The sequence below is a fragment of the Gymnogyps californianus genome, chromosome 1, assembly GCF_018139145.2.
Source record: "Gymnogyps californianus isolate 813 chromosome 1, ASM1813914v2, whole genome shotgun sequence".
In the NCBI taxonomy this organism is placed as follows: domain Eukaryota; kingdom Metazoa; phylum Chordata; class Aves; order Accipitriformes; family Cathartidae; genus Gymnogyps; species Gymnogyps californianus.
Window position 1 is genome coordinate 33,776,601 of NC_059471.1, and position 14,597 is coordinate 33,791,197.

At 40.8% G+C, this 14,597-nt stretch overlaps 1 protein-coding gene across 2 annotated transcripts in view; it reads left to right on the top strand.

Annotated features, from left to right (window-relative positions):
• The first annotated feature begins 8,554 nt into the window (after window positions 1–8,554).
• VWA8 (von Willebrand factor A domain containing 8) overlaps window positions 8,555–14,597 on the top strand; it is a 200,726-nt gene continuing 194,683 nt past the window's right edge. The window contains exon 1 of one of the 2 annotated variants that reach the window (XM_050896862.1): window positions 8,555–8,699. In XM_050896862.1, the coding sequence (XP_050752819.1) occupies window positions 8,555–8,699 (145 nt within the window). The remainder of the gene's footprint in view (window positions 8,700–14,597) is intronic. The other variant, XM_050896870.1, reaches the window with a different exon arrangement.

The following is a 14,597-nucleotide window of genomic DNA, read 5'->3' on the forward strand; positions in this document are numbered from 1 at the left end:
TCAGCATACTATGAAGTAAGAAAATAAAAGCAGAAACGAAGGCAAGGTTTTTAAGATGTCCTTAAATTGGCCTTCAGACAAAACCAATGCTGAACACTGAGAAAGGAATTGTAAATGAAGAAGAATAGTGTCCCAAGTGTAAATGAAAGCTCCACAATCCCATTTAAGCATTCTTAGAACATTAATCCATTTAAGATAATAGGACAGCAAAGGACCATTGTTCAGGACAGCAAGTGAAAGTCGAGATGGGCTGGGTTACTCCTTCCAACACAGAGAGATACCTTATTTCAATTCTGAAAATAAATTCAGAGGAATTTGAGAACTTTTATTATTCAAGAGGCTCCATTGGGGGCTTTAAAAGTGTTTATTTTAAAAAGTAAAAACCCTACAGCAACTCGTAGAAGAAAGAAAAAAAATACACCTCCTAATGTATGAGCTAAACATGTACTGCATTACTTTAATCTCCTCATAATTACCATTTTCACATTTCTTTCACTTGTCATAAAATTGAATCTTCCCAGACAGACTGTCTGATAAAATTATATAGTTAGCTACAGTACATCAAAGAGAGCAGGTGAAAGTAAGTTGCATATTCACACACACTGAAATTCTGGTTGACCTAAAAAGAAAGAGGTTTTCGTATCTCCTGCCTCTTCTTTTGGAATCTGTTCTCACTTAGTGCAGTTAATATTTCTAATTTTCAGTTTGAACTGTTTCATCTGAACATAATGGAGAAGCAAAACAAGTAGCTGAAACAACAATCAGATTGTGTAAGGTTTGTCTTTGTCTAGTTTGTAAAAGACAATGCTGCTCTACTAAAAACACTAAAAGAATTCTAATCAAGTAGGAGTTTCCCTGGAGGACCTGTGTTAAATAGTCTTGTCCTGAGAAAGTAAAGATTGTATTTCACTTCAGATATGGACTTCACGAGAGATGAATATCAAACATTTTCAAGGTCTTTTCTTTTAGAAAGAAAATCCCATCATGGCCTCATGACAGCTGGTTTGGTTTTTTTTATTTCTTAAAGATTTTTAAGTCATTCTTTAAATACAGATTTAATCAATTTTCAGTTTAAAATTCCCAGAAAAAAATATCATCTCATTCATTCTAATTTATATTAAACACCAAGAGATTATATCAATGCAACTCTGTGTGGGATTTCAAATCTCAGACCAGGTCATTTAGAGCTATTTTAAATTTGCACTTTGTGCATGCGTAACCTGTGAAGGTTTTCATTTGGTGTTCATGCAATGCTACTGCAGTTGTGACGTGCAGGCTATAACGCCTCTTCCCACAGATGACAGCACAGAAGGCACAATTTTGTGTATTTTATTTACATTGACAAGGTTGAGGGGTCAGGCTGCTGATTACGAACTCTCCTGTTAGACGGACCTAGAACATATGCCAGCAGGGAATTCACTGGCAGCTCCCTTAAGCAAGGATTTAGGATATTAGTGTCTAAATGGAACAGTTGGGTGCCCATCTCAGCCTTCGTTCTGGGCTAAATCTTTCACCGTGTGTCACCCACAGCTCTACCCCGTGGCCAGCCAGGCAGGCTGATGATTTTTCATGAAAGTAATGCCTACAGAGAGTTCAAAGGTTCAGGAATGAGGCAATAAGTATTTTCATCTTTGGGGATTGTGTAAGCGCCACAAATGGTCTCAGGCCCTACTGAACTAATGTTGCAAGTTCCGCAGCTAGAGTAAAGTTAAGTTTTGTTCGTTAACAGCAAACATGAGCTTGTGAGATTGCCTCACAATTTATTGAAATTTAAATAACCTAACCTTTGTGATACATGGAATTAGCCTCTGCTTAACAGGGACAACACTGAATTATAAGGAGGTGAGTTTAATCCTGTCTTCAGGAACTTTGGCATTTTACTGATGACGTTGTGTCACCAGCACATGCTGCCAGTGACCCTTTAGAGATTATTCTGTAGATAGCAAAATGCAATCCATCAAGACATAAACATTCGGAAAAGCAAAGGTGTTTATAACTTAAGAAAAAAAGGAAACCTACCATTTCAACATGAAAATGGATAAAGATTTCAGGTAATCTTTGGTCAGATATTTTGCTTAGCTCTTAATGTAGCAGCTCTACTAACATTTTGTGGCTCCCTTTGAGTTGTGGGCTGAGTCTGGAAAAGCTTTAGGGTATGGGCGCATGGGACTGGGATGGAACTACCATATTTTACCCAGATACTACCCATCCACTCTACTAACCAGGTTTGTGTACAGTTGTAGCCCACCCAGTTATAGAGTAAAACACTAAATATGAACCAGTGAAGTTTATTTAGCAGATATTTTACATCAGTGTTGTGGTGGGTGAAGAGCATAAGAGTTGTTTTAGAGGATCAAGACAACCACGAAGGACACAGGGAAGGACACCAGAAATCTTTGCCAATGAGCATATGTTTGATGCAAGTACAGTTAAATCAAATAAGCCAGAAATGAGCTGATACAAATTAATTGCCAATGTAGGGTATCAGAAACAGTGTGGCCAGCAGGACTAGGGAAGTGATTGTCCACACCTCAAATACTGTGTTCAGTTTTGGGCCCCTCACTACAAGAAAAACATTGAGGTGCTGGAGCATGTCCAAAGGACAACTAAGCAGGTGAAAGGTCTAGAGAACAAGTCTTATGAGGAGCAGCTGAGGGAACTAGGGTTGTTTAGCCTGGAGAAAAGGAGGCTCAGGGGAGACCTTGCTGCTCTCTGTAACTACTGGAAAGGAGGTTGTAGCAAGGTGGGTGTCGGTCTCTTTTCCCAAGTAATAAGCAATAGGACAAGAGGAAATGGCCTCAAGTTGCGCCAGGGGAGGTTTAGATTGGATATTAGGAAAAATTCCTTCACCGAAAGGGTTGTCAAGCAATGGAACAGGCTGCCCAGGGAAGTGGTTGAGTCACCATCCCTTGTGTACTTGAAAGACGTGTAGATGTGGTGCTTAGGGACATGGTTTAGTGGTGGACTTGGCAGTGTTAGGTTAACAGTTGGACTCAATCTTAAAGGTCTTTTTCAACCTAAATGATTCTATGATTCTAAACCATACATTCCCAAGTTCCTCAAATTGAAGTAGTCACTGCCCAGGTGCTGTCCTCTTCAGCAGGAGGGACAGGATCTCGATGCATGGATTTTCTGTCTCTCTCTTCTTGAAGGGGTCATTGTCTTTTCTAGTGTTAACGCTATGCTATGTATTCCCTAACTCCATTAGCTCCTACATACACATTGTTAATGCACATTAGGCTTTATCAGGCTATGAATATCTGTGAAGCCAATGAAATCACAGTTTCTGATCATCTCACTAATTTTGTATGAAAATTTTTGTATCAACAGCAGTTTAATTTCAATAACCTAGCAATACTATTTTTGCATTTAATTCCTGAACATTTGACTTCATGCAGTTCTAAAATCACTAAACTGCTCTATTAGTTTACTGGAGCATTTTGTAGTTTTCTAGAGTTAAAAGAAATAACAATTACAGAAATCAAATAGAAACAACCCTCCTGCCCCAGGGTCGCAATAATGCATCAGCAGGACAGCAGAGATCCCCCTACCACTCAGACTAACAGCGTGAGTGAACCAGGTCAGTATATTTTCACATACTATTTCTGTCAGCAGCAGAATACTGGTGGTTCCAGTGGTGTCCAGGACTTGCAAAACATAGCGGTCATGGTGCTTTCAGCCCCTGTCTTAACCTCATCCTTCATCCCTCATCCTACTTCAGTTCATGTAGCTTTTTACTCTCAGCCTACATCCATCTAGAGGCTTCACCCTCCCCTCCACTTCCCCTTTGGGTTCCTTGTGCTTAATTCACCATTTTCTAACTGTCCCTTCAGGCTTGGCTCCTCATCCCTCTGTCTCCTCAGCCTGGGGAAAGGAGGAGCACTGAAAGCACATCAGAGAGTGTCTTTGTCGACAGTGCTCCCTGGCCTTGAAGGAGAAATAAGAGGGGGAAGTCTGGCTCAGGCAATGCAGTCTTATCCTAGGTCGTACTTCATACGAACAGAATATGATGAGTTAGCTGTTAAAACTATAATACATTTCCCCAGTTTTCAGAAGCTCACGATTCAGCAAAAAACTGGGGTCATCAACAAGCATCTTTCTGAAACCAGAATGACTCTCTTTTAGCAGAATTCTAGCCCTGGATCTAAAGCTTGGGAACTGTGAAGCTCCTAGTTTAGGAACGGTTTTCATGTGGGTAAAACCAGATGCAGATTTATCAGGCAGGATGGAGGTTTTAATCTTCTTTAGTGTCCCCTCAGCTCTCCAATAGCACCAAGGAAGGTAGTAGGCATTATTTGCCTCATGTGATGCGGCTGCTCAGTTGTGTAGCCTTCCCAGTCACATAAGAGTTATAGCTGCTCCTGAGTAAAACACTCATTTTTCTTTTCTGAAAAGTGGCTAAGCTATTTTTGTTCAAGTTTTCAAAAGAAGTTTTCAGCCTGAGGCAGAAATTCAGCATGAGAAATTTCTGCCCAAATTATTAAAGAATGGTGGAGTTACAAACTACTGAAAACAGATGGAGTTTGGCATAAGAAATTACAGATGCCATCACTTACAGCCTTTATACTCTCTGAGCATTTATATTGTAACACGTATATGCAGTACCACTCAGCAGAGTACTTGTTTTTCTTACCTTCTATGTTCCTTTTTAAAAAAAATTATACAGGTTTTATGGCTGCAGTAACGATCTTCAAGAAATGTACTTCCAAGTAGCTAGAGGCTGTTAGGTCAACCTTCCAGTGAGCAATCAGATGGCAAGAACCTCCTTACCTCGATGTCATTATTTCTTACAAAAATCAATAATGACTTTATCCTTACTAGCTGTTTTAGTTCAGTGTAACAGTGCAAACAGCATAGAATAACACAGAGACACAGGGGTCTGAACAGATACTAAGAAAGCAGTACTAATGGAGCAGATATTAATTTTTTGAAAGAAGTTGTCATACAAACAGAGAACAAAAACATTTCAACCCTTAACTAAAAAGGCAGTAGTTATACATTCTTCTGGGGTGGAAAATCTATTACAAACACCATTTGTAGAACAAAATCTAGCTTTGACTTTTGCCTATTTTATAATAGTGCAGAAGGAAGAGGTGGATATTCTAATAATCATTAGATGCAAAGAAAGAAATTATGAATGAAAGCTGGTTTAGCAAGAACCAGGAGATAAAGACAGTTTACATTAGAACCTTGGTATCTTATTGGTGGATCCATTTTTTAAATCAACTTGAATTAAAATAGGGGACAAATTTAGGGTTCAAGTCAACAAAAGAACAGCTGTGCGTTTCCATTTTTATTTGATTTATATTGTTCCCAATCGATTCCATACAAGAGAAGCACCTTCTGGTATTACAAAGATTCATTATAGTGAATTAGAGTAGCTCCATGGAAGTCAGTACTTATATTTGTTCAAAACTGATACACAGCAGAAGAAAACAAGCTAGACTCTCTCTACATCTAGCATCTAAAGCAAGGCATCAGTGGCTACAGATAATTTGGGAAAACAACTATAAATTTTAAATCAAGGAAACTAATTTTGCTTAAGTGAAAAAAGATACAAAAGTAACCTCTTGATCTCAGGAATGAAAATTATTGGTAAGCAAGGCTTGCCTCTATGGCTTGACTTTCTCTGTTAGTATCACCAGATGGAACCTACACCACTAGGGAATTGTATGAATTCTAACAGACTTCCTTTGTTGCCTCTTCACATTTTCTGGACATAGTTTCAAAGGAGTTTAATGTTAGACCTACCCTCTAGATGAAGATTTAACAGTAAATGAAGACTGACTTACTTCTATTACTGTAGTTCAGCCAGAACACTTGGGTAAAATTCAGGTCTCACTGCATTCAATGGGAGATTTCCTATGAACTTCAGATGAAGCCAGGATTTCATCTCAGCTGTCTTCTCTGTTTTTGTGTAAGAGACCTGACTACAACTAGGCAGAGATGATGCATTGTTCTTTATAGTCTGCACCTGTGTCTAATTTAGTCTTGCAGCTAGAGTTACACAGCAAAGTAGTTGACAGCTACTACAGAGAAAAGTCTGGAAACTGTCAACTCACAGAGATGCTTTTTGAGCTCTCACTCTTTGGAAGAAGTTCTTTTCTGTTTAATCAAAGGAAAAGTATTTTTGTTAAGAAATTTCACATTCCAAATCAGAATGCTGTTAAGCCAGGGAATGAAAGTATGAAATAGCTGTTTGTTACCAGTGCTGTAAATCATCTGTGAAAGCCTTCACAAACACACCAGATGCAGACTGCTAAATCCTTCCACTTCATGACAGCACTGAACCACTGATGGGATCATGCTTTCCATAGAGAGGAGTGAGCAAGTACCAGATATGTAAAGCATATATGCATCAGTTATGATTAGCAAGCGAAGCAGATGCCATATTCAACCAATAATGTAATATTGTATAGCCAGATAAAATTTCACATGTGGGTATACACATGTGTATACAAGAAAAACTAGGTTCTATACATTCATATTATTAAATTATACTGAATTTTGAGTGGTGTCATGACTGACAGTATAGCATAAAAACAATGCAACATTCAAGTTGTGCATCTGTTTGTGTATGCATGTATACATGTAAATATTCAACAAAATTTCCCTCCCCATAATTATGCACAGAGATAACAATGTTTCCATTGTAACTGTTCCAGCAATGTTTTGAAAATCAGTAAATATAGTTTTCTTTTGCTGCAAATGGAAAGTTGGAGGCTGAACTCAAGGCTGAATTTAAAGTTTTGGAAAAGTTGACTAATTCAGAATTTTAAGACAATGCTTTAAAAAGCAAAACATTTTATAGATACATGACTCAGAAAGGGCTGAAATTTAAAGCATTTAGCTTGACAGGTATATATATACATACACACAGAGGTAAAAGGAGGCTTTGTACATTCACAGTGTGAAATTACTGTGAATCTGTACAAAATTTTGAAATGTCTCATTATTTCCAGCATACCATAAAATCTATTCAGTATTCAGGTTATGCATTTAATTGCTTGCATATCTGTTGCAATTTATTACTATTTATTATTTTTTCTATAGATATGACAAGAGGATCAACTTAATCTTCTAATTTAATATCCTAGATTGGTAAGACGTATTCACGAACAATTCCATTGTTATTTTGCCTCATTGGCCTCCTACTCTGTTCCGCCAGACCTTCTTGTTACTTAGCCTATCTTTAGCCTCCAGCATTCACGATCTTCAGCTTACAAGAAATTAGGGCAATATCCATAAAAGGATGTTTCAATTTAGTTTGCCCTGCCTTAGACCCAGAAAGCAGGTTCATAGACCTATATTAGGTACTAAGAATAGAATTTATACCCAACCAACACTCTAGCCAACGGGAAACGCTGAAGATCATGAAATCTCACCTCTCTTAAGTGTTTAAAGCACCTAATACTGAGCTGCAGAAATGCATCTAGGACTAGATCAACATTCATAATTCATGATATCTTTTGGGGGCTTAGAAGTCTAAGTTGTCTATGTTTAAACAGATGCTTAGCTCACTCTTTAGTGGCTGTCCTCTCGGATAATTGTTCAATGCTGAAAACATGCAGGAAATGGGAGATTTACTGGAGAAAAATTCTCCCAGCCCCATGGACACTGAGATACCTAAAAACTGAAGTACAGGTGATAAAGACGGTGACTTGACTCTGGCTTCTACCTTCTGCTAAGCTCCCTCACCATCTTTTTACTGGTGCTGAGATCCAAGTCTCAACCGGATTTTCCTTGAAAGTAGGCTTAGTTCGTTATCGTGAAAGCTTCAGTCTTTCACAAATTATTCTAAAATTTACTCCCAAGCTTTTACATAGATCCAAGAGCCATAACTTTAGTTGAAACAAGCCAGTTTTGAAATCTATTTCAGTAACATAATCTTTTACAAAAATCTCACATCTGAGCCATGCATGTGCAAAATGTCACTCCCGAGTAACTTGGTTCAAATTCTTCTTAAAGTATAAAAAAACTTAAACCCAAGAACACAGGTGAGGGGTGGCACTGGGACAGAAAGGCCCATGAATTCAGCAGGTTTTAAGAAATCAGAGGTAGGAAATACCTTTGACGCATGAATTTACTTCAGCCACTGCTGCCCACGCTTTGCTTTCCAGGGTGTTTTAAATGTTTCCAGCTATGGAGTTCAGCCTTTTTCATACAAAAAAATAACGTCGTCCTCGGAGCTGACGCCCCAACCCTCCTGACACAGCAGGTATCAGCCCCCCCGGCCGCCCGCCATCGCCTCCCCCTGCCGCCGCAGCGGCCCGCGCTGAGGGGGCCCAGGGCTCCCCCTGCCATTGCCTCCCCCTCCGGCCAAGTCCCCCCCACCCCCTCCGGCACAGCTGGGGGCTAAAGGAGTCCCCCTCGCCTTCCCCAGGCACCCCGGCGGCACAGGCAGCCTCGGCCCGCCGCCGGCCCGTACCCGCCCCGGCCGCCGGTCGGCCCGGCGCTGGTTTCCGGTGGGACTTTGTGCCGCGGCGTTTCCCTTCCCCTCCTTGGCTCGGCCCGGCCCGGCCCGGCGGCGGCAGCGGCGGTCTCTCCGCGGCCCATGCAGTCGCGGGTGCTGTGCCTGGGCGGCGGGGCCGGGGGCCCCGCTGCGCGCAGGGTCCGCCTGCTCCTGCGGCAGGTGCTGGGCGGCGGCGCGGCCGCGGCGCGGTCCGGCCGTCTGGAGGTCAGGGCGCTGCACGGCTCAGGTAACCCCTGGCCCCCCCGGGCTAGCCCGGCCCGGGCCTCCCTACAGCCTCCCCCTGGCTTCCCCTGCCCCGGCCAACCCCCAGGCCCTGACACTGGGGCCGGGGGTGTGGGCAGCCCCGCTCTCCTCTCAGCCAGGCGGCCCAGGGGAGGCCTTGAGGCAGGTTACCACCTTGTGGGCTGCTGGTTTGTCCGGTTTGCGCTACCGTCCCTGTTTCTCCTTATGTTCGTGAGTATTGCGTGAGAGGAAAGGACAGAGTTCAGTCACAGGCTTGCAGGGACGCTTAGTGTGGCTTTCCGTAGCTTCTCTTTCAAAGTGTTTCACCCGCAGTGAAGCAAGGAGCAGCACCGCAGCCTGTACCTGTGAGAACTGCCCTTCTCCATCAAGCGGCTTATTACCATCTTGCGATGCTTTCTGTTTCTGCATTGCATGGCTTTGTCCTTCCGCTAAGGCAAAGCCATATCCATATCTGGTTGCCAAGGCTGATGCGTGTTTGAATGTGCCTGCAGTGTACGGTAATGAGATAGGGGGTTGACCTTGAGCTTGCGTATGCTAGGAAGGATGACCTGAACTGTCCTGGAATATCCTCTGGTGACCTTTGAGACAGAAAACGGGCCTGGGCAGAGCAGAAGTGAAGTTTGGAAATGGTGACATATGCCTGTGGTAGCTGGCACTTTTTTGGATGAATGCCAAAAGCAACAAAGCCACTAAATACAGAGCGAGTGATGAGTAGCTGTAAATTAGGGAGATAGAATGACAGCAAGTGATTCTGATGGTGGGGTACTCACTAAAGCTCTTAATTACACCCCTTTTATACCATTTATCTCCATTTTTTAAATCTGTTTATTAGTTGACCAGTTCATTTCTTTAAATATGAGTTTGGTTTCTCAAAGGTTTCTCAAGAAGGAAGCCTTTGAGGAATTGATAACCATAAAATTCCTTCAAGAATTTTTGAATAGAAAATATTTTATTTGTGGAAAGTACTGAAAAAACTAGGGTTATTTATCTTAAAACAAATAGGAATAAAAGGGAACAAGTTAACAATGTGTGAAACAAGCACCTGAAGAAGGTATCTCAGCACTTTTCAGGCCTTTGTTGGGATGAGTAACCTTAAGAAGAAGAAGAAATTCAGCAAAATGAAATGGTAGCAAATGCAGTATTACTAAAAATACTTCATAATTTCCATTTGCTATGGAATGTAACTGAGTGTAACTTAACAATATTCATGAATACACTGCATATGTATATGAATAATACGAGTATTCCCAGTTACAGTCAATGATGGTAATAGTTTTGGTAGAAAGATTTAAATCTCAAAGCTTTAGACAGTCTTGTAGTTTATTAAAGGCAGGCTAAGAGATAATATTAGGGATATTTGCCCTCCCAGCACCTGAAACATCTCATTCATTATAGTGCTTCCTGTGCTCCTGTGAACTTGGGACCTTGATATTGGGAATACTATTTATTATTTGGTTTTTGTTGATTTTTTTTTTTAAAATTAATTTTATTTTAAAGGTGATTGCACGTCCTCTTGCAGGCCCTATCACTCCTTTGAGATTACTGAATTTACAAAGAGATGGTCTGAAATTTTGTGTGCAATACATGTTTTTGCTATTCTATGCAGCTGCTGTAATTACAAGTCTTGTAAGCAGTGTTGAGGTTGCGTGTCTGTTCCCTACTGATAAAGAAAATATTTCTGAAAAGGCTGGAAGCTGTTAACAGTCAAGTAAACAGCAAATTGTTGTCCACCCAGTAATTTGGATCTGACATCCCTGCCAGATCAGATTTACTGTCTGTGATGGTACCTTTTAAGTTTAAGGGAGAAACTGTTGCCTAATTTTGTCCTGTTATATGTGAAGGAGCCATGCTTATCTTTTCAGCTCTGTCTTTGTAATGCGAATATGGCTTGCTGGTGCACTGGGGGCTGTGGAGGAACTGCTAGAGCTATCTAGTGGTAAAGCTTAAGAGAAATCTCAAAGTGAAGGACAGGGGCACTCAGTGACTAAAGGGTAATGGGAATATCTAGGAAGTGTTTGGGTTTGCACAGCTTATTTAATGAGGGAAACTTTATTTATAGTAACAAATGTTGTGGAAGGATGACTATCAGATTAATTTTTAATGCAGGTTTCATGTTTCCTTCCAAAAGACTGAGAAGAATCAAGTTTTTGTAGACTGCAGAGTTATTTGTGATGAATTATTATTTTAAACACAGTATGAGCTGAACAAAGTGAAGTTCTCTGTAACTCAGTTCACTGAGGTTTAATTATTTGCATCTATCTGTATGTAATATGAAACTTCTGAAAAAATCTGATGGAATACACAATATCAGAGATGCTTTAAGGGGTTGGTGGGAACAAATGCTGAATTTGGTGAAAACTGAAGAGCTGGAAAAATAAAAATCATTGCCAGTCGGATAGTACAGGCAAAGGAAGGTCTCTTGTGTGCTTTGCTGCTCAATGTACATAAAACAACTTAGACTTTGTCACTTGTATAGACCAAAATATATACTAGCTTTATTTGCTGTTTTCTGCAGCTCTGCCTGTGCAGGTTCATTTCCTGTGCTTTCCAAAACCTGGTCAGTCCCAGGTCCTAATCAAACCCATGTTTAAAGCCTAAAAGATCCCAGTAATAAATGCAAGAGTATCTGCTGAGTATAACACAGTCAGTGGTGAAAACTGTCTTAGACTTCAGAATCCTGTAATGTTAATCATCAGTGTACAGGATCTAAGTGATTGTGGTAAAAATTTATAATCTGAAAGAAGACTATGGAATGGGACTATATTGTTTAGAAGGGTGTTTGGATGGATTTTTTTCCCGGGTCTGTCACTGTCCAAAGACTAAAGAACTAGTTGATGATGGATGTAAATGCTTTCCAGTACATTCCTTTTTCCGACTTTACCTGTGTCGTTATCTTGTTGAATTTCACGTGTTGACAGCTGGGAATGTGGTTCTGGCAATATTTTTTTCACTGGCAAAACCTACTTAAGAGACTTCGTTCTTTCATCTTTCTCTTAACCTTCCCGCTATTGTTCATTGCCTCGGTAGTTGTACTTAGGGGGCTGCATTGTGGTGACTGAAATGATTCCAGTGATTTGATTTACAGCGAGGCCTGATGAACAGTTGTTGTGTCAGTACAACTGAGAAGGCAGTGAATGGAGATGGGAATTTTCAAAGCCAGTTGTCATGGAAGTTTGCAGAGTTATGCCGGAGTTATTTCAAATTATTCTAACATTTAAGAGAGAAAAGGTTGGTGGCAAAAAAAAAAAAAAAGTCTTTTATTAGACATGCTGATATAGCTGGAAGAAAGGGATGAGCTGTCAGGCAGATAAGCTTCTGTACGCTCTTCGGTAGGGTTTCACCGTTGTTCCCATGAGTAGATGTCAGTAAATAGCTTCTGAGTTTTAATATTTGGCAGTTGTTCAAAATTTAAATTTTCCTGTTTAGCAACTGTTACAGTCCTGATACATGTTGATGTGTTCTGCAAGTTCTGCCCATTTTAATACATAAGGCTGAAGCTGAACCTGCTTGGCAAACTCAGGGACTCATGATAGTTGCGTAGGACAGGCCATAGTGAATTTTAAAGCTGTTTTGTCTATTTTGGTTATCTTTTCAGTAAATGGGAAGTTTTAAAAACAATTCTATTGATTTTCAGTTGTAGTTTCTTTTTAGTTGAAATACATTATTGAAATTATACTAGTGCATTTGATACCTAAGCTCAGTTTAGAATAGACTGATAGTCTGGCTTTTTTGCACTGAGCAAAATGTACTTCAGGAATCTTCATACAGTTTTAAAACACTATGAGCTGATTTTTCACATAGGTAGTACTGGCCACAGAAGATTTGAAAGGGAACACTGGGGATGTGGTGGGCATCTGTTACCGTGTAACTAAGAGGAAGTAGTGGATATCCATACCTATATTGCTACAGATAGCTAGCAGAAACCTCCCACTCATGGGCCCTCATGCTCATGGGGGATTTCAGCCATCCAGACATCTGCTAGGAGGGCAGTCTGGCATTGTGCATGCGCTCTTGGTAGTTTCTAGACTGCGTTGGTAAAAATTTTGTAACGCAGATGTCAGAGAGCCTGGTCAGGGGTAACTCTTCACTTCATCTGCTGCTCACAAGTAGGGAAGAACTGTGGCCGGTTTGGTCATGGATGGCAGCCTGGATCACAGTGACCGTAACATGATTGAGTTGCGGATCTGGAGGAAGGCTGGGAAGGTGAGCAGCAGAATTAGGATCCTGGACTTAAGGACTGCAGGCTTTCACTTATTGAGGAGATTGGTAGGTAGAATCCCTTGAATAACAACCATGAAGAAGAAAGGTGCGAAGGAGAGCTTGAAGATTCTTAAAGAAAACTTAATGACAGCTCAGGAATGAACCATTCCACAGTGCATGAAGATTTGGTATTTCAGCAGGAGGCCTGCTTGGACCAAGCAGGGAGCTTTTCAATGAACTAAAACACGAAAAGGGGGCATACAAAAGTGGAAATAAGGACAGACAGCAGAAGAGGAGTGTAAAACTGCTATTTGGTATGTAGGGACAAAATCCCTACCGTCTGACAAACTGCAGATCTTTACTCCAGAAGGACCTTGATAAAGTTGAGGACTGGGTCAACAGAAACCTCAAAAAGTTTAAGAAGGGGAAGTATGAAGTTCTGCTACTGGACTTAAGTGTTGCTGTGTGTTGCCACAGGCTGGAGAGGGACTGGCTAAGTAGCAGCTTTGCTGAAAAGACTGTGGGGTTGCAGTGCATGTCTGGTTGAATATGAGCCAACACCTCATAGCAAATAAGGTGAACCACAGGCTGGGCTACATTAGGAGGGGGGTGAGCAATGGTAAAGGGAGAGTTCATCTCTAGAAAGCACTGGTGAGGCTCTGCCTGGAATGCTGTGTCCATTTTTGGGCTCCCTAGTTCTAGGGAGATATTGAGAAACTGATGGAGTCCACTTGAGGGCTACCAAAATTGTTAGGGGCCTAGAGCACCTGATGGTGAGGAGAAGCTGAGGGATCTGGGCTTGTTAGGTTTGCAAGGAGAGGCCTAAGGGAGGAGAAATCTGTTGGCAACTTACAGTTATAATTACAAAAATGATTAAGTGTAACTCTACTTAATAGTTCCAGATAATATATCAAGAGGCAGTCATCACAAATGGGGGCTCGGGAGGGTCAGACTGGACAACAGGGCAAACCTTTTTACTAGGAGAGTAGTGCAGCAAAGGAGGAGGTTGGCTAGAAAGGCTGTGGAACATCCATCCTTGAAGGATTTTGAGACTCAGTCAGCCAGAGCCACAGCTCATCAGTTCTCATCTTGGTGGTAAGCTGGTGTTGAGCAGGAAGTTGGAGAAGACGACCAGTATTTCTGAAGTGTTTTGGTAACTGATGAAATGGGCAGCTTAGCACTTCTTTGACGTGGTAAGCGTGTTACTAAGAGATATTCTGAAATTTATATATCAAGTCTATGTGAGATCATCATGGTATTAAACATATTTAAAACTGACTTTTCACATCATAACATTTCTGTAATTGAGCATCATCAGACTCCCTACTTTCAGGATATGCTATTGGCCCGAACAAAAAATAACTCTCTGCTAAGAAATGATTGTAAGCTTCCTACGTGACTGGATGTCAGATAAGATTTCGTGTTCATGTTGTTGATCTTTTACTAATGCAGAAAATGGAGGAAAAGGTTCACTTCCTGGAGTAAGTACCAAGATTTTGTTTTAATGACACTTCGGACTTTAATCAGTAAAGAAAATCATTAGCTTAAAGTAGACAATTGAAAAATCAAGCATTAGCGTCAAAACTGAAAATTAAAAAAATAGAAGGTCTAACAATAATGTTGAGTAGAAATCGAGTAATATTCAAATGTTATGTTTGCAGTAATTATTTTGGTTTCTCAG